Source organism: Tursiops truncatus, chromosome 11, assembly GCF_011762595.2.
Source record: "Tursiops truncatus isolate mTurTru1 chromosome 11, mTurTru1.mat.Y, whole genome shotgun sequence".
Classification (NCBI taxonomy): Eukaryota; Metazoa; Chordata; class Mammalia; order Artiodactyla; family Delphinidae; genus Tursiops; species Tursiops truncatus.
In genome coordinates, this window is record NC_047044.1 from 59,839,029 (window position 1) to 59,866,947 (window position 27,919).

At 44.7% G+C, this 27,919-nt stretch overlaps 1 protein-coding gene and 1 long non-coding RNA gene across 9 annotated transcripts; one reads left to right on the forward strand and one right to left on the reverse strand.

Moving 5' to 3' along the window:
* Positions 1 to 450: 450 nt before the first annotated feature.
* LOC109552093 (uncharacterized) lies at positions 451 to 13,351 on the reverse strand. Of its 5 annotated transcripts, none has more exons than XR_012324384.1 (5): positions 12,788 to 13,351; positions 11,917 to 12,054; positions 10,478 to 10,568; positions 7,750 to 7,805; positions 451 to 1,819 (listed from the first exon to the last, which is right to left on the reverse strand). It is a non-coding gene; the product is annotated as an uncharacterized lncRNA (long non-coding RNA). The 5 variants fall into 5 exon arrangements; XR_012324382.1 differs by having other exon boundaries at positions 451 to 3,478; XR_012324385.1 differs by lacking the exon at positions 10,478 to 10,568 and having other exon boundaries at positions 451 to 3,478.
* Positions 12,615 to 27,878, forward strand: ATP5MC2 (ATP synthase membrane subunit c locus 2). 4 transcript variants are annotated; one of them, XM_073788563.1, is made up of 5 exons: positions 12,615 to 12,659; positions 15,178 to 15,247; positions 16,496 to 16,573; positions 17,070 to 17,266; positions 22,623 to 27,878. In XM_073788563.1, the coding sequence occupies exons 2-5, from the start codon at positions 15,209 to 15,211 to the stop codon at positions 22,687 to 22,689; spliced, it is 381 nt and encodes a 126-aa protein (XP_073644664.1). In that variant the 5' UTR covers positions 12,615 to 12,659; positions 15,178 to 15,208; the 3' UTR covers positions 22,690 to 27,878. The 4 variants fall into 4 exon arrangements, with proteins under 4 accessions (XP_073644664.1, XP_033722457.1, XP_073644663.1 ...); XM_033866566.2 differs by lacking the exon at positions 22,623 to 27,878 and adding an exon at positions 18,732 to 19,007 and having other exon boundaries at positions 12,635 to 12,659; XM_073788562.1 differs by lacking the exons at positions 12,615 to 12,659; positions 22,623 to 27,878 and adding exons at positions 13,146 to 13,169; positions 18,732 to 19,007.
* Positions 27,879 to 27,919: the final 41 nt, after the last annotated feature.

Here is a 27,919-nt window from a genome sequence, read left to right on the forward strand (position 1 = left end):
AAACGCCTTCAGAGAAATCTGGTGCTTCGAAGGTCTTCTAATCCGAAAAATCTCCAGGAGGTATTCCAGCCTCACGCTTGGTCTTCCCACTAAGGAAGTCCTTTCTGAGGCCTATCTTCAAGCCTCCCGGCTGTAGTTTAAGACCAATTTTCTCTAACATGCTCAGGAAACGGAGAAATCTTGCCCCAAGTTCTTCTTTCATACCGCAAGCCTCAAAGAGCAAGAGATTTCCCTACCTCCTGGCCACTCCACCACGACCCAAGGGTGCCCTGCAGACCCTGCGAAGGGTCAAGGCGGCCATATAGGGGCTATATCGTGGCATTCCCAAACCCGCAGCTTCCGCGCCTTCATTTGCATCTCATTTGCATAAACCCAGTTCTCCCCCCGCCCCATGCCAAACTCACCAGCCTCTGCCCTTCTCCCCGCCACCCCACGTTTGTAGCTCCTCTCCCCGTGCCTGACTCGCACCACCCCACACCCTACCCCTCTCACCAGCCGGCTTGCCCCACACGCCGGCGCACCCCCGCCTGCAGCCTCAGCTGCTGGAGACAGGGCGCCGGAGCCTCCCGCGGTTCCTGAGTCACAAACACCCCGGAGGCAGGAGGGGAGCGGCGGAGTGAGAGGCGGGGGCTGCCGCCTGGAGCTGCGAACCCGCTGGTCTGAACTAGACCATCCGCGAACAATATGCCACCATTTAAATCTGAACGCGCGCCAGCCGCCGATTGTGATGTTAATTCGGGGATGATTTAGGGGGGCGGGACGGAGTGGGGGCTGGCCTCTCTCTGTCAAATTGCTGTCCGGGGGCTTAATATTTGTAATTGAAGCTGATGAGGACTACGTCTCTGTTTACACTGATAAAAAAAAAAAAGTCTGGGAGGGAAAAAGAGCAACTAAATTATGGGGCCGGGAGAAAAACATGATTAATCAAAGCTTTGAACTGTCGCCGTGTTCGAGGCCCAGTAAATCTCGCCCGGCCGGGGCCTGTGGAGGCCGGAGGATAAACCTCAAACGCCCGGTGTTTGCCGCCCCTTTCTGTTTGCCTCTCGGTTAGCACGTCAATTAATTCGATAATTGGATTTGAAGAGATGTCAGGAGATTATCGAGGGGGAGCTAGGAGGAGTGGATGTGGAAGAAAGGGCCCGGGGATGGCAAGGGAGGAGGCGAGAGCCGGCGGGGTCAGGTGGTGGAGGGACGCGGAGAGCCGGTCCTGCCCAGAGAGCAAGTCACCCAGCTCGCGAGGAGGAGATCCCGCTATGAGCTCTGAGCTCTGAATGGACCCATGATAACAAGCATCCTGTATACTAGGAAATATTTTTATTTAACTAGGAGTTGAGGGATGGAGTCACAGGAAGAAATTGGGTTCAGGGGTCCTTCTGCAGATCTCTCCATACTTCCCATCAGCCAAGACATTCACGAAGCCATTAAGGTCTTCATATATAACTTCTCAAAAAGGATACTCCTCTTATGAATGACACAGTATCACAAGCTGCCTCTGATACTATTGCATCAGAGGAGATACAAGGAGATGAAAGATGAGATTCAGGAAATTACCACCAGATTTAGGCAATTGAGGGTGGTAGAAAGACCAGAGGACTTGAATTCAAAAGAAGAGGCTTTAAGACTGGTGATCAGAAGGGGCCGAGGACCAGAGAGTTGAGAGGATTTCTGCAGGTCACACAGCAAGCAAATAGCAGGGCTGGCTCAAGAACTCAGCTCTCCACTCTCCCAATTCATTGTGTAGCCAGCACAGTGTGGAATCAGACTTCCTGGATTCAAGTCCTGTCTTTCCTTCTTCCTAGCTGTGCCTGAGTTTCCTCTTCTGTAAAGTGGGACAATAATCATACCGACTTCATAGGGTTGTTGTTAGGATTTAGATAATTCATGTAAAGAAATCAGCAAAACATCCAGCACATAGTAAGTATTCAATAATAGCTGTTTTTTACCATGATGAATGGACAGTTCTCATAACTCACAACCTGAATGACACAAATTGGCAAAAGGTATTCACCAATGCCTGTAAAATGTTTTGTGGTTTAATCACTAGGCCTTAAGGGAAGGAGTGAACACTGCCTTGAAAAGACAGTAGGCTCTCTGTTTTGATGACTATAAAGAGCATTTCTCCCCTCAAACAAGTCTCACACCTTTGCGTCTGCTAGAACTAGGTTCATATAGTAGGAGTACACCTGGAACAGCTGCATCAGGGGATTGTCATCCAGTTATTTCATTCATTCATTCATTCATTGAATGCCTAGTTGAAAAGCAGCATGGTTCATCAATCCATCAAACCTCTATTGAGGAACCATTATATGCTCAACACTTCTGTAGGCAGTTATCAAACCGTGAGTCCATTACTAGCTCCACTAGTGAAAAGGAGATATACATATATATATATATATATTTCATTTTTGTATCCCCCGTACCTGAACCCCAGTTCAGGCACTTGGGAACTCAGTAAATGTATATTAAATGAATACATAGACACTATGGGAAATGGAAGAGAAATAGAAATGTAGTTCCTTCCCTTAATAAGCTTAAACTCTCATTGGGGAGACAAGACTTGCATACATAAAAGGATAAGAGAACAGGACTTTGCTGGTGGTCCAGTGGTTAAGGCTCCATGCTTTCACTGTAGGGGCGCTGGTTTGATCCCTGGTCAAGGAACTAAGATCCCACATGCCGCTCCACCAAAAAAAAAAAATAAATATATATTTTTTAAATTTAAAAAGGATGGGCCTTCCCTGGTGGCGCAGTGGTTAAGAATCCACCTGCCAGTGCAGGGGACACGGGTTCCAGCCCTGGTCCAGGAAGATCCCACATGTCACGAAGCAACTAAGCCCGTGCGCCACAACTATTAAGCCTGCACTCTAGAGCCCGTGAACCACAACTACTGAAGCCCGCGTGCCTAGAGCCCGTGCTCCGCAACAAGAGAAGCCACCACAATGAGAAGCCCGTGCACTGCAATGAAGAATAGCCCCCACTCACCACAACTAGAGAAAGCCCGCGCACAGCAACGAAGACCCAATGCAGCCAAAAATAAATTAATTAATTAATTTTTTAAAAAAAATTTTAAAGGATAAGAGAACAATATGAGACAGTATACGTGTTAAGACCATGAATAAGTTCTAGGTGTTATAGACTAGGAAGAGCTCAGAAGAACTGGGGAGGGTTGTGGGCAAGGATGCTTACCATGGAAGGAGTGAGCCTGAAATAAAGAGTAGAATTTGGAATGGCTGAGAAGGAGAGAAAGGGCATTCCAGTTGCAGGAGTAGCAAGAGTGACAGCGTGTGGTAAGAATCTACACACGTTAAGCAACAATACAAGATCAGCTTAATAACAGGGCCAGTCTCTGTGTTTGCAAGACAGAATCCATCTGTGTTTGCAACCATGTGTTTCTTTGACCATGTTCCTGGTCCCCAAGAAATTATGTTTGGATTTTCTATTCTTTTAGATTATTCACACCTTCTTGCTGTATCTTAACCTGAAAAGCAAGAATCAAAACAGTAACCAGCTGCTACCCTCAGCAAAACAAACAGATTGTAAAAGCAATTACGCTATTACCATTACTCATTCATCTGCATACAAGACAATTTACTCTCCCTCTTTCTCCCATATGGCCCCAGGCTGTGCTGGGATTACTGTTGCCTAGATTATTACTGTTTCCTTTATGAACTCATTTTTCCTGGACCCACTCCTCCCAGAAAAATTTACCTGAAACAAACTTCATATTTTTCCCCAGCCTCCATGGTTACTTTGAGGGAAACATGGTGGTGAGTGGGAAGAAAAACAATGTAAACTGAGCAGTGGTTATTAAATACCAGGTGCTTGGACTTCCCTGGTGGCCCAGTGGTTAAGAATCCACCTGCCAATGCAGGGGACACGGGTTCGAGCCCTGGTCCGGGAAGATCCCACATGCCGCAGGGCAACTAAGCCTGTGCGTCACAACTAGTGAGCCTGTGCTCTAGAGCCCCCAAGCCACAACTACTGAGCAGCCCTTGTGCCACAACTACTGAAGCCCGCGTGCCTAGAGCCGGCACTCCTCAACAAGAGAAGCCACCGCAATTAGAAGCCCGCGCACTGCAACGAAGAGTAGCCCCTGCTCGCCACAAGTAGAGAAAGCCCGCGCACAGCAACAAAGATCCAATGCAGCCAAGAATAAATTTTAAAAATAATAATAAAAATAAAATAAAAATAAATGGCAGGTGCTTTGCACATATTAGCTTATTTAATTCTCACAATAACCCTATGAGGTAGATATTATTATTGCCGTTTTACAAGAAAGCAAACAGGCTCAGGGAGTTTGCCCAGGTTCAAAGAAGAGTAAATAAATATCAGAATAGGGATTTGAACCCAGTCTATCTGATTTCAGAGTCCATGTCCTTAGACCCGGCAAGAGGGACCTCTACCCTGGGCACCTATTTTAGAGGGCCTCTTCCTTCTGCAGAGGGAGGATAACTCAAGGCCAAGGGGATGTGCCTACCTAGAGCTCATGCCTCCCTGCTCCTAGACCATGCTCCAGTTGCCAGAGGGTGCTGCCAAGCAGCGCCAAGCCCACTTCTGGGACCTCTTCCTGGGGTCCGATTTCCTGAAAGTACAGAAGGAGCTGCCAGAGAGCACACCATCAGCCCTGTTGGAGTGGAGTTCAAATGTGAGGCTGCCCCAAGCACGCTCCTTGGTGTGAGGCCCCTCAGGTAGTGGGACAGAGCCAGGAATGGCAAGAGAATCTGAGGGTCAGACTTGGGGCTGGAAGAGTCCCAGGATTCTAAATATAAGTCTCCCAGCTGATATTGATATATTTGTCAAGATAACAGGGTAGAACACGTTTTATGTAACAGTTTGTTAGCTTTGATTTGTAACTTGTACATATTTAGACATTTGGTATGTCGGCTCTATTTTTTTATCTTGCCTTGGGCCCCACGAATATTAGGGGGTGGGGCTGCTCATCTCACTCTAACCCTCTGACCCTTTTCCAACCAGAGAATCGCACCACTCAGTGACCCTGGCCAGAGAACTGAGCACCATCTTCACAGCTCTCTTCTCCTTCATCCCCCACAACAATCACTGAGGCCCACTGGTTCTTCCTTCTAAACCTCTTGAGCTCTCTACTTCTCCCCATCACCACCATCACCTCAGAGCTCAGGCCACCACCATCTCCCACCTGGATTCTGACGACAGCCCCTTATGGCGCTCCATACCCCCAATCCTGCCCCCTCTCATCCATTCTCCACACTAGACCTACAATGATCTTTGTAAAATGCAAATCTGATATTAAAAAACAAATAACTAAGTAAAACTAGGAAGAATGGTCGTGACCCAGAGTCTGACCCCTGCGTTTGTGAAAGCATTTGGAGAGTTCAAACTAATTTCTCAGCACATCCCCTCCTGGGAAAAAAAAAAAGTGCAAATCTGAGCTTCTCATTCTCCTGGTTAAATGGCTCCTGGATGCTTTCTGGATAAAATCCAAACTCCTTAGTTTGATGCTCAAGATCCTTCAGGATCTAGCCACTAACCACCAGTCTCTGCACCCTGCTGCACCCACCCTGTTCATTCTGACCGCAATGAATTACTTGCCCTTTGTGGAAGAGACCACTTTATCCCTCTCTTCAAGCTTTGTACTTACTACTCCTTCTCTACGGAACATCCTTCCATTCCCTTCCTATACAGGTCCTTTAAGTTTCTTGTAAATGTCACCTCTTCCTGGAAGCCTTCCTTGACTACTAGTTCTCAGGACTGGGATACATGCCCTTCCTATTCGTTCCCACAGCAACCAGTGCTTACCCATCTTATAACACTATTGAATTGTGTTGAAATTATTTATTTGCCTTTTAAGGGCAAGGACTCTATCTGATTCACTGTTCAATCATTCACAAAATTTCTATTGAGAGCCTATTATGTGCCAGGCGCTTTTCTGAATGCTGAGGATACAGTGGTGACAAGGTCTCTGCACTAGTGGAGCTTATCTTCTAGTGGGGAAAAAAGCAATAAGAAATACCAATAAAGCTATGATAGTGCTAAAAAGAAAAATGAAGGAGGATAATGAGATAAAGAAGGGAAAGTGGTGGCTATTTAGATCAGGCGCTCAGGAAAGGCCTCTCTAAGGAGGTGATATTTGAGATGAGATCTAGATGAAATGAAAGAGTGAGCATGATCTGGGAGAAGACTGATCTAGGCAGAGGAAACAGCAAAGGTCCTGAGTGGGAACAAGTCTAGTGTGACTGAGGATCAAAACCTCATGTAGCTGAACCCTGGAATTTTTTTCTATGAGAACTGGAAAACCATTGGGAGGTTTTAAGTTACATGATCTGATCTACATTTTAAAAGATCACTTTAACTACTTATTGGGTGGAGAGCAGACCTTGGCAAGACTAAACTGGAATAGGTAGAACAGCTAGGAGGCCACTGTAGTGGTCCAGCAGGAGATGTCAGTGACTTGGACCCAGCTAGATCTTGGAAGTGGTTAAGGGGTGAGCCAATGTGGGATATGTTTGTATTCTCAGAGTCTAGCATGATGTCTGGCTAGACATTCAATAAATATTCGATGAATTAATTAAGAATTAATTAATCCAACTAATTGAAGAGTCTGAGCTGGAACTGAAATTATCCATCCTTTAAGCCTCTACTAAAATCCCAACCCCTCTAAAAACTGGAAGGAGATAGCTGCCACTGACAAAGAATCAAGACTAGGCTATATATATTTGTTAATTCCTTAAAATCCATAGGGACATGACAAATAACCCAATAGGAAAATGGGGCAAAAGACATACATGAATAGGCACTTCACAGAAAAAGAAGCATGAGTGGCCAATAAATATATGAAAAGATGCTCAGCCTTGTGAATAATCAGGCAAATATAATTAAATATAAATTCAAACCACCATTTTACATCCAACAGATTGACTAAATACCAAAGCTGGTAAGGATAGGGTAGCAGCCCGAACTCTTATAAACTCTTATATTGGAAAACAATTTGCCATTATCCAGAAAAGTTGAAAAATTCATGTGCTACAACCCAGCAATTTATATGTATGTACCCTGAAGAAACTCTTGCCTATGTTACCAGGAGAAATGCTCTGAGCAACATTGTTTGTAATGGTAAAAAGCTGGAAACAATCCTAAATACTCATTAACAGGGGAATTAATCAACAAATTGGTGGGCTATTATACATCAATGAAAATGAATAAACTATAGCTACCTACCTAAACTTGAATGAATCTTAGAAACATAACGTTGAGTGAAATGAGCAAGTAAAGAAGTATACAAACAATATTATATCACTTTTAGAATGGTAGGAAAAAAAAGACCAAAATAAGCAATATGGTAAAAATCTGAGGAAACATCTTGAAATGATAAACATAAAATTCAAGGATTACTATAGGAGAGATGCAGGCGGGGCCCCTCGGTGGTATTGTTTGGATTGCGTCGGGTCTTAGTTGCCGCACGCGGGTTCGTCGCTGTGGCTTGCAGGCTTCTCTCTAGTTGTGGCCTGCGCTCTTGAGTGCGCAGACTTAGTTGCCCTGCATCATGTGGGATCTTAGTTCCCCGACCAGGGGTCGAACCCTCATCCCCTGCATTGGAAGCCGGATTCTTAACGACTGGACAACCAGGGAAGCCCCCCCTCAGCGGTATTAGTAATTTTTTTCTTTTCTTAAACTGGGGGTTGTTCAATGGATGCCCATTTTATTATTATGCTTCATAATTTATATAAAATGTCAGCTCTGAGGAGGCAAGGATTTTGTCTTATTTTATTTTACCTGTGTTTCCAGCACCCAGAACAGCGCCTGGCACGTAGTAGGATCTCCAAAAATATCTGTTGAAAAAATGATATGCATTAATTGCATTCCTTTATGTGATTCATAAAAGAATGCAATTTTTTTAACAGAAGAAAAAAACCTACTTTTTAATCATGGTGCCCCTGGATCATTCTAGCTGGAAGTCATACTGCTTCCTCAACCCCTATAACCCATATAACCCATTACATCTTGCTCCATATTATAGTTTTATATATATATATATATATATATATATATATATATGTCTTTCCTACTGATTATAAATTTATAAAGACAAGGGATTGTCCTTTCTCCTTTTTTATTCCCTTTCACAATACGTAGTACAATACCTCGCACATAGTACAGTAGATGCTCAGTTAATATTGGTTGATTACTTGAAGTCACAGGAGACAGGGCAAACCAGGAAGAATAGATCTATGTCATTTATATTTAAAGGTGAAAGAGAATTCAGTAATTATCTAGTGTTTTCCTACAAGTTGCAGTTGAGAAAACTGAAGTCCGGAGAGGTGAAGGGATTTTTTCAGTCACATAATTAAGAATAATCCCAAATCTAGGGACTTCCCTGGTGGCGCAATGGTTAAGAATCCACCTGCCAACGTAGGGGACACGGGTTCGAGCCCTGATCTGGGAAGATCCCACATGCCACGGAGCAACTAAGCCCGCGCACCACAACTACTGAGCCTGCGCTCTAGAGCCGGTGAGCCACAACTGCTGAGCCGTGAGCCACAACTACTGAAGCCCGTGCGCCTAGAGCCCATGCTCCGCAACAAGAGAAGCCACTGCAATGAGAAGCCCACACACTACAACGAAGAGTAGCCCCTGCTCACCACAACTAGAGAAACACGCGGGCAGCAACAGTGACCCAATACAGCCAAAAATAATAAGTAAATAAATAAAATTTTTCAAAACAAAGAACAGTCCCAAATCTAGATTCAGATCTCTAACTTGCTGTCCTTAGGTCTTCACAACATATCACAATGACTTTTATTTTCTGTTTTGTCTAGGTTCTTCCCAGCAAAAACTTGTTTGGCCATCCTTCTGTCACCAACCCTCCCACTGATTCCTCTCTTGCAATTCTGGATACTAATGACCCTTTTTCTTCCTCCATCTACTGTTTTCTTTCTCCAGGAGTAGGGAGGCTTACTGATGGCTCACTGTCATGCTGTCCTGGGGAACTGATTTCGCAAGAGAAAGTAGAAAAATCCTTCAGTCAGTGCCCATCAGCCCCAGAAGCTTGAAATTAACAAGTACAAATAAATAGAGGAGCACAGGACCCAAGAATAGTCCTTATTGGCAGTGCAAAGTTACCGCTTCAACTTGCACAAAACTGTTTGTCAGAAAGAGAATGCTAGAATGTTAATATTGGATGGAACCTTAGGGATCACCTACTACTCCCCCTCATTTTTCCAAATGAGGACACTGAAACTTTGAGAGATGAAGTAACTTGCATAGCTACTCAGCTAGTTAGTAGCAGGGCTGGGACCAGATTCCTAGTCTCCTACCTCCAAGACAGCTGTTCTTTCCGTGCATCTGGCAACATGTGCATTTGACAAAATGCGTCACAAAGTAGTCTCCTCTTAAACCATCAGGAATGAAAAACAAATTATTTAAATCCTTCCTCTTCTCTCTGGCGATTTTTTTTCTTTCGTTTCTCTGTGTCCTAGTCTCCCTCTTTTTATCACTCTTCTGTTTCTCTGTGAATCCCTCTCTCTGTTTGGGTTTCAAATTGAACTGTAGCCTGCCTGCATGATTCTCTTGATTTTTCTTCTCTAAGCTATTGTGTTTCTAGTCCAAAGACAAACAAGCATAAACCAATCAAGACTCTTTCTTGGTGACCTTTGTGGAAAAGAACTCTCAGAATTTCTACATGAGAGGTGCTGGACCTCCCTCCTAGCCTATCCAGTCAATTAAAATGAGTCTCTGCCCACCCCCACCCCCAGGGTTGTTAACCAATCCTAAGAAAGAAAAGATCAATCTCATTTCTTCATCACCGTGCAGGGAGGCTGCTACCCAGTCAGAATCTGCCACGAACAGTCATTAGGAAAACTGGCCAATCAGGCCAACCTTGTTACATGGTCTGGTAGGAAAAGAAAGGGATTGATTGGAAAGGATAGTTCTGGCTCCACACCCTTTCCTTCCTGGACCCCAGTTTTCCCTCAGTGAAGTGAAGGAAGGACCCTTTCCCAAGCCCTTAGTTAAGAAGATCCCTAGACCCTTAGCTAATGCTCTCTTGGATCATATTTTGTTGTCTTCAAATTCACCCCTCCACACATGCCTCCAACCACTTTCTGTAGTCTCATGCCTACCGATTTAATTTCTATTTTCGAACCTGGTAGCAACAGTCCCCAGGATTCTCAGCCCTCCCCACAGATCTCCACCCACTAACCTGTCAAATAACTTCTTTTGTGTGATTTACGTAGGTAAAAAAGTTCAGTAAGTGATAGTTGAGTCTCTTTCAGGAGCTATCATTGCAAGAAGCTTGCAATAAAGTCTCTAGGGAGCAGAGCAGAATTGAGCTGCAAAGCTCCCAACTATAACACTACTACCACTACCAACCAAAAAACTATTATTATTACTATTACTAGCATTTATTGAACTCTTACTGAGTTCCAAGCCCCTTGCTAAAAGCTTCACGTATATTATCCCAATACTTGCTGCAGAGTAGGCACTATTATTATTCCCAACTTACATAAAAGAAGATCGATATAGAGGGATTAAACAGCTTGCCCAAGGTCACACAGCGATTTGGGAAACCAGGTATGTGAATCCAGAGCCCATCACTGCAGGGAGGTAAGGGAGAAATAAGCATTGCCGACTGTGCCACGGGCCCCTTCTCCAATTCTCCTTTGGATTGTTAGCGATATCTGAGCGTGGTCTAAATTGTCGCAATAAACAGCTGCAACAACCGGTTGGTGGTGGTGCCTCTTAAGAACTCTGGACTTTTTGCCTCGGAGGATATGAAGCCGAGAGCTAAAAGGAATTCAGTGTGGGCGGGGTGGGGGTGTCTGGGGACTTGAGGAGATATTCTTGCTAGTCTGTCTTTCCGTTCTCGTCTGAGCATCTTACCCTGTGCCTGGCACCGCTTGGTACTTGGTAAATACCTGTTGATTGATTCCCAAGGATCCCAGCTCCATTCCTCACCTACCCCCAACCCCACCCCAAGTCAACAACTGGAACTGGAGGGAGATCTGGGCATTTCAGGGGAACCAGTGAGAATCCTCATCGGCGTGGGATCGTGGATTTAGGAAAGGCGGGAAGTCTCCCACCCGTCTCTCCTCGCCTGCTTCTCCGATTTCTCCCCACTCCTTCCCCTCCCTTTCAGGAGTTCAGGGCCATAAAAATGCAGATGGAGGATCGGTGTGAAATAACAGGCCCATATAAATCCCTCTGCCGCCCGCCTGCAAGATGGATTGGCCGCATTGAAATTCCTCCGCGAGGATAATTAAACTCGGGGCCTCATCCGGGCAAAATTACATTCCTGTAATGGCGTCGCTCGGGGTCCCGGGAAATTGCTCCGTGGGCTTTCAGCGGCGGTTTTTATCGCCGGCCGGGGTGTGCCTGGCTGCAGCTCGCCTCTCCTCCGGGACCGTAAAGCTGCTGCCGTGATTTATCCTCCCCTTCTCCCAAATCCGATTAAATGGAGGAGCTCGGGGCCGGGGCGCCGCGGGGCCCGGGAGCCGGGAGGGGGCGGCGGGAAGGACGGGGACAAGGAGGGGAGGACAAACGGCCCCTCAGAGGGTGGCGGATTTGGCTTTATTTACAGCCACAGCCTTCTTTTTATTTTTTATTTTTTATGGGGGTTTGGTGAGCTTTCCCCGTCTTTCTTGTGCTGCGTTCAAATACGATGCCTGGACGGCCGAGGTTTGGACATGAGGGGACGCGGGTACCGACCTCTCTCCAAAGGGGCCGGTCAGACCCTATGTGGGAGATAAAGCAGCCAAGAATAAGAGGTGAGGGCCAGGAAGCCCCCTACTTCCTCCCATTGGGGAAAGGACGAGCAAAAGGACACGAGGGAGAAGCCGAGGGGCCTCCATAAGAGCACCTCCTGTGGGGGTTGCTTCTCTCAACTCGTGTAAATAAAACCTGGGCGGAGGCACAGGCATGCTTGACGTGATCTCGCAACCTCACCTCAGGTCACTGATGCCCATTATTCCTTGACTGTCTCATGACTCAGGAAAGAAGGCTTAGGGTCAGGGCGCTTGAGTCCTAATCATCTTTAGCCCGTATCTTCTCGTTCGCTGATGCTGGTTTTCTCCTAGCTGATCACTAGAATAAGAAAGAAGGAGAGGGAAATAAAGACAAAACCACAAGAGGCAGCTGGGGCATTTTGCTGACTATTCGCCCGTTGAACGGGTTTCCCATCCATAAAGCCAGGGTCCGCGGCAACAGAAGGAATCCCGTGACTTCATTTTCCTCCTGATACATTTTGGACACTGAACCCCAATCTTGATTGCATGCTATTTAACACCGAAATTCTGGGTAGTTTTGTTTATTTGTTTGTGTTTTGTTTTGTTTTTTTAATGTGACTGCGCATGCTTGAAAAAGGGAAGCAAATCCAAGATCCCAAATACCGTGCAGAGCAAACCGCAGGCCACGTTACGGATCGGCTTACACTGCGGAGTGCCCTCATTTCTGCACTCGGTCGGCTCCGCCTGCAGTTTCTCCTCTCAAACGCCAGGTGGAATGACTGGCCGAATGTCGCCGCAGAGCTGGCAGGCGGCGCTGTGGCGCCTGGGCCGACCCTCAACTTTGCAATCACTCTATCCTTGGCAGAGCGACTCGTTGGTCCGGGCCGCGCATGAGCACAGCCTTCCTTTCGCTATTCCCGCCCTCTCCCCGCCTCTCTCTTGTCTTCTCGGCCCTGGGAGCAGGTAAGGCCTTGGGCCCTCGCTCCCGCCTCGCGCCGCGCACGCGCGCGCCCGAAGCGCCCCACCTCGCGCCAATGCTCTGAGAGCCTTACCTTGCATGCTCCCACCCGGGTCCTCACGCCCTCCCTTACCCTCCGTATCCCCGTGCTTTAGGGCTGCCCCTTCCGCGTGCCTGTGACCTCCAACCGCGCGGGCCTGGCGCCATCTTGGATGTCTCGTGGGTTGGGGGAGCGTGCCTTGGAGCTGGCGAAAGTCAAATGCCGGGGTGCTCGTTTCACCTGTCCCGACTCATCCTTTACAAACGCTCTTTTCTCATTCTCTTGTCCTTTCAGAGCTGTCCCAACCCCCAAACTCTCCCCTCCTATCTCTGCTTTCTCTTCACATCCTGATTCGTGCCTTTCTTATTCTGAAACCTCTAGATTTTTGGCCCCAGGACTTCAGGTGCCGAACAATGGAGATTGTGGATCCTCTCAAGACACCACCCCCTCTAGTCAGCACCTCTCGATTTAAAAAGTAAACCTTGAAAGTGGTAGAAATGAACAGAACAGCCAAAACACCCCCTCCATTCAGACTGTGGCCTGGGAGAGCGATAGCAGAAAAGAGGCCGGTTTCCTTGGAACCACTGATTGTCTCTCAGCGCCGTTCTTTTCCTTCCACTGCGGTGAAGTTGGGAAAAGCACAAGTCGTGGGCTGACACTGAGGTTTTCCGTTAGAGGCAGGAGGCCTGAAAAGGGGTGGGGCCAGCATGGGGTAGTACCAACCGGCCAGCTTTCCTGTCAAGGGTTTACCGGGAGTCCCCGGACTCTGCCCACGAGAGGGAAAGAAGGTTAAGAAAGGGAATGGTTAAGTAGCAGCCCTGTAACTCCTTGGCCCATCTACACTGAGGAAGAAACCCATGAATCTGGGTAGTGCTGTTGTCCAAGGTGATATTGGTTAACAAGTGCAGACTTGGCCAAGGTTAGGTGGCCAGCGGAGGGGTCGCCACTTCATGCAGGTTCCCTTCAGTGCCACATCAGGCACTTTCCATATGTTATTTCATTTAATCCGCCTAAGAACTACATTTTACAAATGATGATATTGAGGTTTTGTTGCCTTGGGGAAAAAAGTCTTCCCTTTTTTAAAGCTTTAAAGAAATTTTGGATTTTTGACCCAAGAAAACCTGAATAGTCTGGCAGCACAATTGGGTTAGAGTTAGGGTATGGGCAGAAATCAGAGTTCTAGACAGGACAAGAGTTGAAGACATCCGGTAATATAAAAGTAACTAAGATTCTGCATTCAGAAGTGTAATCTGGGAAAGTATTAGTCCAGCTCATTCAAGGAAGTGTCCTTTAACAGGCCTAAGTAATCACTGAGTGTTTCAACCTGTAGCATATTAGAAAGCATTAAGAGTGAGCAGAGAAAAAAAAGTGAGAAGAGTTCAAGTCCTGGCTGTACCACTACCATAGTTTCAAGACTGTTTTTAAGAACATGCTATGTACCTAAGAATCATTTGAGAAGCTTCATTGAAATAGAGGGTACTTGGGCCTTATTCCCAGAGATCTTGACCTGGAAAGTCTAAAGTCTAAGGTGGGACCCAAGAGTACACATTTTTTAAGTTTTTTTTTTTTTTTTTTGGCCGCAGCTCATGGCATTCGGGATCTTAGTTCCCTGACCAGCAATTGAACCCGTGCCCCCTGCGGTGGAAGCTCAGAGTCCTGACTACTGGACCGCCAGGGAATTCCCCCAAGAGTCTTTAAAGGGCAACATTTTGAGGCCCAATGAAGCCTTGAGAAGAGTTTCTTTTGAGTAAGAGACTGAGGGAAACTTAGGCAAAAGATACTGGAGAAATTCATCTGACAACCCCAGCATGAGGCTATGGAAAGGGATAACAGGTCTTTTCTCTCTCTCTCTCTCTCTCTCTCTCTCTCTCTCTCTCTCTCTTAATTAATTAATTTATTTTTGGCTGCATTGGGTCCTCGCGGGGCGTGCAGGCTTTGTCTAGTTGTGGCGAGCGGATGCTACACTTTGTTGTGGTGCACGGGCTTCTCATTGCAGTGGCTTTTCTGTTGCAGAGCACGGGCTCTAGGTGCACGGGCTTCGGTAGTTGTGGCACACGGGCTCAGTAGTTGTGGCTCGCGGGCTCTAGAGCACAGGCTCCGTAGGGCTTAGTTGCTTAGTGCACGGGCTTAGTTGCTCAGCGGCATGTGGGATCTTCCCGGACCAGGGCTTGAACCTGTGTCCCCTGCATTGGCAGGAGAATTCTTAACCACTGTGCCACCACGGAAGTCTGGGATAACAGGTCTTAAAGCTGGGACCAAGGGGCTTCTTGTTCAGACCAGGAGAAGTCACTTGATTATAAGGAAATCTTAGAAGCTGTGTGGAGGAAATCCTGACTTCAGGGTTCTAATTCCATCTCTGCTGAGACTTGAGGTCAGTCACTGCTCTCTGGGCCATTTAAATTTTCCAGAGCACTTTTTCTGCTAATAAGGATGTCCTTTGGTAAGCAAGGACAATATTGACAATGCTGCTTCTGTAATTGCAGCTCTCCTGCCACGGCCCTTCAGCACCTGAAAATGTACGCTTGCGCCAAGTTCATCTCCACCTCCTCCTTGGTGAGTACCTGTCTTTTCCAGGAAAGTTTTTAAGGAGAAGCATCTTGTCTTTTCCTTCTCCGACCTTGTTCTTCACAGCTGGGCCCTTTGCTGTGCTAGCCTGACAGGAGACAATGAATGCTTCCCAGGCATTCCCTGCCTTGTGTCCCATGAAGGCCAGTTAATTCCTCTCATCCAACTATATTAGAAGAAGAGTATAAATGAGAACCTAGGCTAAGATCAGGTTATTTCTAGACTGAAACTCTGTGTTCTTGTAAACTGGAACCCCACCAGAAATGGTAAACATGAGTTAAATTTCCTAAGTTGGACTGAATATGCACTGTTTACAGGATCTTGTCCTGAGTGTCAGAGAGCCATAGCTGGGAGTTCCTTCTGGAAGCTTAAATTTGGGTGGGAAGCTAAAACACACATTGGGAAAATATATGACTCAGAAGCAACAGCATGGAAGAAATTACAAATTATTAGATAGTGGAGGCAATTGGTTCATTCACTCGTAAGTGAAAAGGAGTGATGCTGTTAGTAGCTATTATTTATTGAACACTTACTGTGCCTGGCACTGAGTTTACCAGTTTGTATACATAATCTTATTTATTCCTCAAATCAAGCCTGAGCTATGTTATTCCCATTTGATAGATGAGAAAGCAGACTTAGAAAGATTTAAGTGACTTGTCCTAAGATCACAGAGCTGATACAGAGATAAGATTTGAATCTAGTTATATTTGTCTAAAGCCCTGGCTGTTAACCACCATGTTGTCTGCTTTGGAGACACTGGCTTGGAGTTAGTCAGAAAAGGCTACCAGGATGGGGTAAATTTTCAGCATGGATTTTTGTGCCTATTTTCCAGAAGGGTGTGTTCAGGGAAAGATGTTCCAGTCATTGGCTTCCTTCTAATGGGCTGGCCATTACCAGTATATGTATAGATTTCTTGCTGAGCGAAGTAAATGCTTCTGAGGCTTAAATTTCTTCCCGTTCTCAAGGCCTGTAAAAGGGAATAGCAAGGGTAGGTAATTCCTTCCAAAAGGAAGTAGACTTTCTTCCCTTAAATCAGTGGAGAAGCCTAGGAAGCAAGAGAAATGGTGCCGTTCTTGAATCTAGAATTTGCTTAAAAGTAAAAGAATAATTCCAGATTCTCTTGAGATTCTGAGTTCTAGCAAATGAATGGGGCATCTGAGTAACAGTTGGGGGTGGTTCTAAAACTCCTCTCCACAGCCTTCCTTGACTTTCTTGGCCTTGTGTTATTCCCACTAGATCAGGAGAACCTCTCCACTATTGAACCGATCACTGTCTGCAGTGGTGCTGAAGCGACCAGAGACACTGACAGATGAGGTTCGTAATAAGTGGAATTGGGCCTGTGGGGGAGGGGGAGGGGGAGGGGTGGGGGTTGGGTGGGGAGGGTTACCTGACAGAACCAGTAGGGGGAGTGCTGAGGACTCCATATATGGTACCCTAATGTTCCAGCTTCTGCCACTGGCAGCGCATGTCCGTGTGTGCTGCTGATAACTGCCATTACTTGACTTACTGTACTGACTTGAGTTGGGAGTGTTTAGTCCCAGGAAGATGATCTTCTCAAGGCATCAAGAACAGGCTAGGGCTTCAGTCTTAACATTTCTAGATCATACCTGAATCTTGAAGGTATTTGACGTCCACCTCTTGCATTTAAAAGTTCTGCTTGGCAGCATTTTAGGGAGTTTTCCAGGGAGTTAAAAGATTTTCTGTATGGGGGAGAAGCAGTGGGATTTGATAGCATAAGGACTTAAATGGTACACAAGTTTCCAAAGCGAAAAAAGGGTTTCCTAAAAATTTTCTACCTACTTCTTCACAGAGCTACAGCAGCTTGGCAGCCCCACGTCCCCTGACCACCTCACTTATTGCTAGCCGCAGTTTCCAAACCAGTGTCATTTCAAGGGACATTGACACAGCCGCCAAGTTCATTGGAGCTGGGGCTGCCACAGTAGGGGTGGCTGGCTCTGGGGCAGGAATTGGGACTGTGTTTGGGAGCCTCATCATTGGTTATGCCAGGTAAGATGGGCCCACCATTTGCTCTCTGATATGTTTCCAAAGGTCTGGGCAGAGACGGGGTTCTAGAGCTGCACTATCCTATACGGTAGCCACTAGCCACCTATTGCTGTTTGAATGTAAATTTTAATTAACTGAAAGTACACAGACTTAAATTTTGTAACTTTTAATGTAGCTCAGTGGCCACACGTGACTAGTGGCTGCCATTTTGGAAAGTTCTATTGGACAGCTTTGGTTTAGAGTAGGAGTCAGCAAACTAAGGCAGGATGTCCATATCTGGGCCACAGCCTGGTTTTGTATAGTTGAGCTAAGAAGGGTTTTACATTTTTAAAGGGTCGTGAAAATAAAAAGGTAACAGAGACCATATGTGACCCACAAAGCGTAAAATATTTGCTGTCTGGCCCTTTACAGAAAAAGTATCGTCCCCATCCCGTTCCCCCACCCTCCCCCCAGTCTAGAGCTTCAGTCAGCATAGTGGCTTCGCTGCCATTTGTCCCCATCCCTGGGAATTCCCCCATCACTCCTGGGAAAACTGCCTCTGCATCCAGCCCCATGGCTCCCTGATGCTTGGGACTATTTGGTCCCCACCAACTCTGGGCAATTCACTGTTAGAACTAAATTAATCCTCTAGAGACCTGCAAGTTCTTTTAATGTTCTTGGGGAAATAAGGTTATTTTTAAGGATTTGTATGAAATAAGAAACTTCTGTGTCCACAATTCTGTTAAAAGCTGGCATTGCTTTAGCTTATCCATCAAGGCTTCCAGAGGTGACAGAGTAAGGGAAATAGAAATTATATACTGACTTCCAAAGTTGGGAATCCTTTATGCCATTTTTTAATCATATCATCTAAACCTCACAGACCATTTGTATCCCAAAATCTTTTGACTATTTTGAAATGAGAGAAGTTATTTGTCCCTCTGGCTCCATTGTCCACAAGAACAGTGTTTTTCTAATTGTTTTACATAAAGCCCTAGGGTTCTGAGGCTATACCCCAGAGACTGTCTTAGAGAATGAAGGGGAAACCAATCAAACAAGACTTTCAAATCCCCCACTTTTTTTACAATTACACTTTAGATTTATGCATTTTGTATTTTGGGGTTCTGCTGCTTACAGTTTGGAAACACTGGTCTGATAGGCCCTGCCACTCCAGATGCCTCTTCCATTCTGGTTGAGCCCTGGATAGTTGTGTCCAGACCCAGGAGTCTTAAGTTATGAGGAAGATGTGGGTGATCCAGTAGAGGCAGTAGTGTTTGTACCTGGGCTGTGTTACAGAATTTTGGATTGTCCACTCCCTTTATTCATCTCTGTAGAGCCCTTGGTGTATCAGAGCAAGAATTGGGGCATGATGTTGTCATCTCATTAAGTGAGATGTGAGCTTGAGATGGATTCTCCCTGAGTCCACCTTTAATGATTGTCCTTTTCTTTGTGCGGACTAGAGATTCAGTCTTTTCTCCTCCCCTTCTCCCAGGAACCCTTCTCTGAAGCAACAGCTATTCTCCTACGCCATTCTGGGCTTTGCCCTCTCGGAAGCCATGGGACTCTTTTGCCTGATGGTGGCCTTTCTCATCCTCTTCGCCATGTGAAGGAGCCGTTTCCACCTCCCATAGTTCTTTCTCCCGTGTCTTGTCTGCCCTGTATGTTCCTTTTCCTGTACCTCCCCAGGCAGCCTGGGGAAAAAGGGGTCAGCTCAGGGTTTGACAGAAGGAAGACAAATAGATACTGTATTAAAAAGATGTTTCTTGAGTCTCCTGTGTATATTTCTTTTCCACAATTGGCTGAATGCCTTGGTGAAAGTATAAGGCCTGGAGGTTAGTGATGGTGCTAAGCTCAACATGGGTCTGGGCTCACTTATTCTTCATTCTCTTAAGTTGGGAAAGCTTTATTCAAACTAGTGCTCCTTTTTAATAATTTTCACCTGGGATGGCATGTTACCTTGGAGAACTGGGTCAATAGCAACTTACAGTACTGGTTTAAAATTTTGACTAATGGGCTGTCTCTTTCCACTGCCACTTTCCTGGCTGAGGCCCTCATTGCCACCCACCTGGTCTATTGCAATAACTTCTTAATTGGTCTTCTGCCTCCCATCTCTACCCTCTAGCATTTACTTCTGCCAACCACTGTCAGGTTAATCCTTAAGCATAGGACTGGTTTTGCCATTTACCAATTCGAAAACAGTCTGACTCGACTTTCTCAGCTTTGTTTTTTATTATTCCCAAACACTCTACCCAAAGTGGACTATTTGTCATTTTCCAAATACTTTCCCTGCTTTACTGTCCTTACATATCTACAGGTCTTTCCCTTTGTCCATCTCTGCTTTCTTTCCCTGAATCTTTGGTCACTTTCCTCTTTTTCAAACTCCCTGTTATCCTGAAAGACAGCTTAAATGCTACCTCTTCTTCCATGAAGCTTTCATCTGATTTCCATCCACTTTCAGTCAGGTGAGCGTTAACCCATATAAAGGGCTGTAGAGCATGTTGCATCCTTTATAATGCTTACTGTGTACAATAAATTGTGGGTTTATGTATACATGTGTGCACATATGTGTGCCTTATCTTCCAAGTTAGATTGTTAGCTTCTTGAGGCAGGGACTATGTCATATTCATCTTGTATCCCTAGACGTATGTAGCGTGACACAGCAGTATCTTGGTTAAATTTTTAATCATCTGAACCAACCACCTCACTTCACAAGCAAGGGAACAGACTCTGAGAGATCAAAGGATTCTCCCGGGAACATTTACTAGCAGAGCTGGAGCTAGAGCAAAGGTCATGTCTCGTAGCCCAGGGTGTAAGACTACCACACTGTTGGTCTTGTGGGACTCTTCCAGTGTTGCTGATGACCATTGTTTTCCCAAGCAAGCAAGCAAGAGGAGAATAAACAAAGATAAACCTTTTCCCTTAAAAATGCCTCAAGAGGGACTTTGGACAGTGGGGTTAGTATAAACTAAAGGATTATTATTTTCTAAAGGCTAAACTTTAAATAAGCCTTATCTTACATATGCTTGAAGTCAGGTATAAATTAAAGTCCTTTCATGATAATGTAGATGACCACAACAGATTTTCTTTTGGTTCAGTCAGTGACTGAAAGCCCAGGGCAGTGACTGTACCTCAGAGTAAACTGGTGCTCAGGAAGCAGGTCACCCCAAGTCATTCACCCTTGCCCTTTTGCTATTGTGATCAAGGGTTGAATGGGGTCTTATCCACAGTTTACTTCTAGATTGCTATACTATTCCCAAATAACTATATGCTGGACTTTGGGGCTCTAGGTGGACCTCACAAGAACAGCTCCTCCAGACACGAGTAGGTGGAAGATACCTACATATGTGGGGATGAGAAATAGCCCTCTGTTTTGTTCATTTAAGTTTGAGCCTCTGGTAGGAGCCTCTCTTGCCAATCCCCTTACCGAGTCATCAGATCAGAGTCATCTGTGTTTTCTTTTTCTCCTTGGCCCTTTCTTTGGGATTGAATCTAGCTGACTCCTTAACAACTCAGGTGCTTGGGGAGAGCACACCTGGTCTCCCACGTGTTCTTGTTCTCTCTGAGACGAATGATGAGATGGTGCTGCAAGAAGCTTGGAAGCAAATTTCTTCAGGAGTCAAGGCAACCTGGATCCTCTTAGTTTCAGGTCCCAAGAGATATTTATTGGCAACTCAAGTTGCCAGCAACTTGGGGTAGAGGAGTGCTACGTTTTAGTAGAGAGGGTCCAAGAGCAAATTTTCTGAAGGTCTTTCCAATTTTGATAACATGGAATGAAAGCTTTCTATTTGTCCTTGTAGTTTCAAAAAGATCACATGATTTGAAATTAGGAGATGTTAGTTTAATCTCTCTTCTACTCCTGGCCATTGTGATGGTGGTCAGATCACTAACCAATAACTCTAGGACCTCAGTTTCTCCCCATCTATTAAATAGGGATAATACTCATCCCAGGAATTACGTGCATGCAGTACCTTGGTATTTGGAAAGGATGGTGCCATGAAAGTTCAATGTATATTGATTATAATTTGCTTTCCATTCTCCATGAAGCTCAGAGCCTATTACAGGTATTTTATACACAGTTTCTCCCTCTTTTATGGTTGGCAAGTCTGGCCATAAAGCATCTGAAGGAAAAGACCCAGGGATGCTGAAGGCAGAGAGTTCCCTCTTCTTCTTTTTTTTTTTTTTCTAATTTTTATTGGAGTCTAGTTGATTTTACATTGTTGTGTTAGTCGCAGGCGTACAGCAAAGTGAATCAGTTATACTAATGTATATATATCCACTCTTTTTAAGGTTCTCTTCCCATATAGTTGGTTCCCTCTTCTCAGTTTCTTCAATTAGTCATCCTAATTAGAGGAAAATCACGTCCTTTGAAAATCATCTACATGCTAAACAGCAGTAATGAGGAACCCTGTTCCAGCCTCCCTTTCAGGATGGATTTATTAGTTTGAGGCCTTCTTAGGTCATCAGGATGAAAAAGCTGCTCAGGAACAGCCCTGGTGCTTTAGCTCAAGTTGGTGCCCAGGAACCTAGAGGCTGCTCTGTGTCTTACCTCCATTAAAGAGAAATCAGGTGAAGGAATATTCATGTTGAATTCTGAAATAGAAAATGAGTACAGGGAATATTATCCTGGTCCTACAAGTTTAGAGCAATGAAATTTTGACTTAGTTGAGCCATATCTGACAATATGCATTTTCCAACATGTATTCTTAGGACACACTCTCGGACAGCTTTGGACAGCTTTGTGTTCACACTGTTTAATGAGAAAAAACTAAAACATGGGAAGATTTTTTTTTTAGTCCCCAAGCATTCCTTAACATGTCTTTATGATTGAGCATTTACCTCGAGGCACTATGTTAGGACATTGTGACCAAAGTAGCCAATCAAAAGGTGGCAGAAGATATAATGGATAGAATACCGGGGATGGGGTCAGGACTCTCATCTCAAACGCTTGGCTTCTCTTATTGGTATAAATGGTTAGTTAGCGATAGTCTATTCCCACTTCCTTCTTTGCTCCCCACCCCACCCCAAAAGAGATCATTTCCTTTCATCTTTTGAATAAGTGCTGTGGCAGGCAGAATTTCTTAAATGATCCCCTAAAAATGTTATGGTGTAATCCCTAACCTGTGAATTTGATGAGCTATTGCACCTGTGGTTATGTTATATATGGCACAGTTGACTACGATAGGGAGATTATCTGCATGGGCCTGATCTAATCACATGGGCCCTTAAAAGCAAAGAGCTTTCTCAGACTGGTGGCAGAAGGAAAAATCAGAGACATTTGACGAAAAGATTCGTTGCACTATTACTGGCTTTGAAGTTGGAGGGGACCGTATGCAATGATTGGAAAGTGGCCTCTAAGAGCTGAAATTGACCCCCTAACCAACAGCCAGCAAGGAAATGCGACCTCAGTCCAACAACTGGAAGGAACTGAATTCTGCCAACAGCCTGAATAAGCTTGGAGTGGGTTCTTCCTTAGAACCTCTAGATGAGAGCCCAGACCAGTCAACACCTTCCTTGACTTTGGATTTGGGAGACCCTAAACAGAAAATGGAATCAAGCCTGCGTGGATTTTATGATCTACAGAACAGTAAGATAATAAATGGAATTTGTTTTAAACCACTAAGTTAGTGTAGTTTGTTATGTAGCAATAGAAAGCTAACACAGGTGCAATTTTCCAGTCTGCAAAAGGAGTGAAGTTTCATCTGAATCTTGCACTGAAAGGAAACTCTAAAGTTGACTTATCTGATGCTCTGCCTCCTAACTGTGTTGACTCTAACCTAGCTCAGGAAGGCTAAATAAGGAAAGACCTTTATTTTATTTATTTATTTAATTTTCTGGCAAGTCTTTGTGGCACGCAGGATCTTAGTTCCCCGACCAGGGATTGAACCCGTGCCCGCTGCGGTGGAAGCAGGGAGTCTTAACCACTGGACCGCCAGGGAAGTCCAGGAAAGACCTTTAAACAAAAACTGTATGCCTATAGCTATTTTTACTATAGCTATTTCATTTGTGTGGAGTAGATATTTTTTTCTCGTTTTAACAAATGAGAAAACTAAGACTCCTGTTCAAGAATCATGACTTGGTTCTAGATAGAACAGAATAGAAACCCGTGACCAGAGCTCCTTGCATTATGCCACACCACAAGGTGTGGGGGCCAGGGTATCATTGAAGGAGAGGGAAAGACAAATCTGGACAGTTTTTTAGATCTCTCAGTGAAGGAGCTGGATCTGTTTTTCTTATAATTATCATCCCTGTTGTTATATTGCGGATAGGTAGCATTTGCCTACCCTTGTATTCATTTTACCCACTGCTGGGTAATTTCCTGGGTTTCTGGGTAGGGTCAGCTTAGTTGGCTCAGCTCTGGCCCCAAGATGGATATTTTTAACTATTGTGGATTAGAGCCTTCCAGGAACTGTGGAGCTGCTTTTTCAGAAACCAACTCTGCAGGTCTTACTGGGGAGGGTGGTTGGTGGCGGGGTGAGGTGGGGGGTGATGGTGTTTGTGTAGGTATAGGGGTGATACCTGAGCCTAACAGACTTGCATCCCCTTTGTACCCCTAAGGCCTTTCCATCCACATCTCCCAACAGCTGGAGCAAGGACTTTAAGTTTCCAAAACATAGCTGCAAAGGGTAATAAACACCTAGCCCATAACTCCCTTAACAGCAGGAGGATAGCCAGTGGGGATTTAGCTCAGGAAAAATTTGTACAGTGCAAAGACCCATAAAATTTTCAGAAAGCAACTTGGCTTATAGAGTTGACCAAATTGTAAGTGCCAGAATCCTGGGTTCAAGTCACTTTTGGTAAATTCTTGTGCTTCAATTTCCTTCCCTTGTGTGAAATGGGAGGCACATTTCCTTGAGATGTGCCTCCTGGAGATGCCATAGAAATAAATGAAAGTCGATTTTAAAACTTCTTGCTGGGGGCCTAGACCTTGTAAATTGTCTCTATCTCTTCTGTTTCTTAGTTACAATTTACCAGGAGTAACTTAACACTGGGACTCTCTGCCAGTGCTAAAATTAGACTCCACCACTCTGGGGCTTCCTTTTCTCCTTCTTGCTTTTGTTTTTGGGGCTGGAGGGAAACATATGTGCTGCTGGAGTTAGTGAACTAAAGACTACAGAAAACATTTCCCACCAGAAAACATTGTTTTCATCCTTTTAAAGAAGAAACCCAAATCTGCCCTGGATATTGATTATTTGATTCACTCCTAGATATGGACCTGGGAAAGCCTCGGAATCCCTGGGAAGTGAGAGAGGGAGGAATAAACAGAGTTGGAATGGAGACAAGCGAGGCTCCTGATAGCTCCAGCCAGCCTCCCTTTCCCAGCCAGACAGGCTTTCTGCCACTAAAACTGAGGGTCTCTGTCACATCACAAAAGGGCCTGGAGTTACTCCTAAGTGTGCTGACATCTTTTCTGAGGGTGGGAGGCTTCAGGTATTGGACACTTTTCTTGTCCAGGGGTCTGGGAAAAAGGAACAGGCAAGGAGGGAGTCAATCTTTTCCAGCTGTAACCTAGAGAGAAAAGGAACAAATTCTTCACCAGGGAAGATTGTGTAAACAGTGCCTTTGGCTGGAGCCATAGAGTTGGGGAAGCAAAGAAAGGGAGCTTTGTTCTCCCCTACCCCAGCCAGAGCACAATCGTAGAGCTGGGATTGTTTGCTTTGGCAATGGACTCCCTGCTTGAAAAGACTAGGCGATCCAGAGACCGGTGAGAGGCCTCTGTTGGGTTTCCCACATGGAGCTGAGGAGAGGACAACCCCCAGCCTAAATCTTTTACCTAAGGAAGTGTGCTGGGAAACCTGGAGGCCTAAGGCATCTGGCCCATTCTTCTCTAGCTTTGTTCACCTCCTTCCCTTCCCAACTTTACCACACCACAGGATGTTCGTTAGCCTCAACCTTCCTGCCTTGGAGAGTGCTTTTGGTTCTTGTACTAGTGTTCTATCCCAAAAGAAGCTGCATTTTCACAGAATGCAAGACAATCCCAGGGCTCCTCTCTAAGGAATCCAACAGGAAATAAGGGTTCCAAGCTCATTTTGTCCATCCTATTCCTTTAAGTTGTATTACACATGACCCTTAAAGTTGTAGTCAGTCTTTCCAAAAATGTTCAAAAATGTCCCATTTTCCTTGTAGCATTAGTGTCTCACAAATGTAAAATAATATTTATGCAGTGCCAGGTGTTTTGCAAATGCCATTTCATTTCATCCTCGTGACCACCTTATTAGGTAGACACAATTATCCCCATTTTACAGATTAGGATACTAGGGATTAGCAAGATAAAGCAATTTGTCCAAGTCACACAGATTGTGTATTCCTTTACTAGGGCTGCCATAACAAAGTACCACCAGTTGAGTGGCTTAACAGGAATTTATTATCTCACAGTTCTGAAGGCTAAAAGTCCAAGATCAAGGTGTCAGCAGAGTTTGTTCCTTCTGAGGGCTATGAGGCAGAATCTGTTCCATGCCTTTCCCCTAGCTTCTAGTGGCTTGCTGGTAATTTTTGGCATTCCTTGACTTGTAGATCTGCGCCTTCATATTCAGATGGCATTGTGCCTGTGTGCATGTCTATGACCAAATTTCCCCTTTTTGTAAGGATACCAGGCATATTGGATTAACCTACCATACTCCAGTATGACCTTATCTTAACTAATTACATCTTAACTAATTATATCTGCAATATTTCCAAATAAGGTCACCTCTGAGGTACTGGGGGGTTAGGACTTCAACATCTGAAGTTGGAGGGGGACACAACACAACCCATAATAGATGGTAACTTGCTATGCCAGTTTGAACTTGGGTCCATCTGACTCCAAAGGCCTGTATGTTCTTTCTACTGTACTATGCTGCCTCCTAAAAATCAGAAAGTTACTCAAAATGTCTTCTGGTTTCCAGTATCTCTCATCTTCAATCCAAAGTCTGTATTGCTGCTGCTGGTCATCTTTCTAAAATGTGAATTTGATCAGTCATTCTCTTACTTAAAAAATCTTTTAGTGGCTCCCAGACTAACTGGATAAATTCAGACATTTTATGGTGATAAACAGGGTCTTTCTTTCATGCCTGTCTTTTTAGCCTACTTTCTCACCACTCTCTCTTCCTATCCAATCACCGTAAACTCCAACCATACTGGCCTATTTGCAGTTTCTCAAACACATTATGCTTATACACTCCTTCAAGCCTTGATTTCATCCATCACTTCTCCCAATATGTCCCTTTTACAGTTACCCTCATTTCAACTATTCAAACAAAAAAACTGTAGGCTCATCCTTGTTTCCTCTACTTCCTTCACTCTATACGTCCATCTCCACTGTCACCACCCTAGTCTCAGCCACCATCATCTCTTAACTGTACTGCCAAAATGGCCTCCTAACTGGTCTCCCTGCATCCATTCTTGACCACTCCATAGTGAAATGATTACTGAAAATGAAATTGTGCTTGTTTTTCTTCTGAATGAAACCACCAATGGCTTACCAAATCAAATCTGAAGTCCTCACAATGCCTGTTAGGTCTTTACAAGATCTGGTCTCTACCTACCTCTCCAACTTCATCTCAGATTACTCCTCTCATCTCTATTATAATATGTTAGCTATCTATAATTGTATAACAAATTACCCCAGACTTACTGGCTTAAAACAACAAATATTTATTATCTGACAGTTTCTGTGAGTCAGGAATTCAGGACTGGCTTACCTAGTTGGTTTTGGCTCAGGATTTCTCATGAGGTTGCAGACAAGATGTTGGCTGGGGCTGCAGCCCCTGTTGACACACGGATTGGGGCTCAGGGATCCAATTCCAAGATGTCTCACCCAAACGGTTGTTGGCAAGAGGTCTTATCAAGTGGGCCTTTCCATAAGGCTAGTGAAGTTCCTTACAATGTGGTACCTGACTTCCCCCAAAGTGAGTGATCGGAGAGAGAACAAGGAGAAAGCTGCAATGCCTTTTATGGCCTATTCTCAGAAGTCACACACCATCACTTCTGCCATACTCTGTTTATTAGCAGTGTGTCACTAAGTCAGTCCAGCCTACACTAAAGGGGAGTGGAATTAGGCTTCACCTTTTGAAGTGAGGAGAGTCAAAGGATTTGCAGATAATCACTTCTCATCCTTTAGGCTAAGATCAAATGTAGAATTTGTGGACACATTTTAAAACCACACTTGTTACCAGTGGTGATTTTTTAATTCAGGCTTATTGAGGAATAATTCACATAAAGTTCACCATTTTTAAATGTACAATATGTTGAATTTTGGCAATGTATATAGTAATATAATCATTGCAGTTGAGATATAGCACATTTCTATGACCCCAAACAAGTTTTCTTTTGCCTCTTTGTAGTCAGTCCCCTCCTCCACCATCACCACAGTCCCTAGCAACCACTGAATTGATTCTTGTCCCTGTAGTTTTGTCTTTTCCAGAATGCCACTAAATGGTATCATGCAATATGTAAGGTTTTGTGTCTGTCTGCTTTCACTTCACATAATGCTTTTGAGATTCATCCATCTTGTTGCATGTATTATTCCTTTTTACTGCTGAGTAGTATTTCATTATGTAGATGTATACTGTAATTTATATGTCTATTCACCAGTTGATAGACATTTAGGTAATTTACAGTTTTGAGCTATTACAATAAAGCTGCCACAAGCATTCATGTAGAAGTCTTTGTGTGGGCATATGTTTTTATTTCTCTTGGGTAAAT

Coding starts and splice junctions, on each gene's coding strand:
- ATP5MC2 (XM_033866566.2), top strand. CDS start 15,209: ATGTACGCTTGCGCCAAGTTCATCTCCACCTCCTCCTTG. Junction 15,248..16,495: donor TCATCTCCACCTCCTCCTTG/GTGAGTACCTGT, acceptor TATTCCCACTAG/ATCAGGAGAACCTCTCCACT. Junction 17,267..18,731: donor CTCATCATTGGTTATGCCAG/GTAAGATGGGCC, acceptor CCCTTCTCCCAG/GAACCCTTCTCTGAAGCAAC.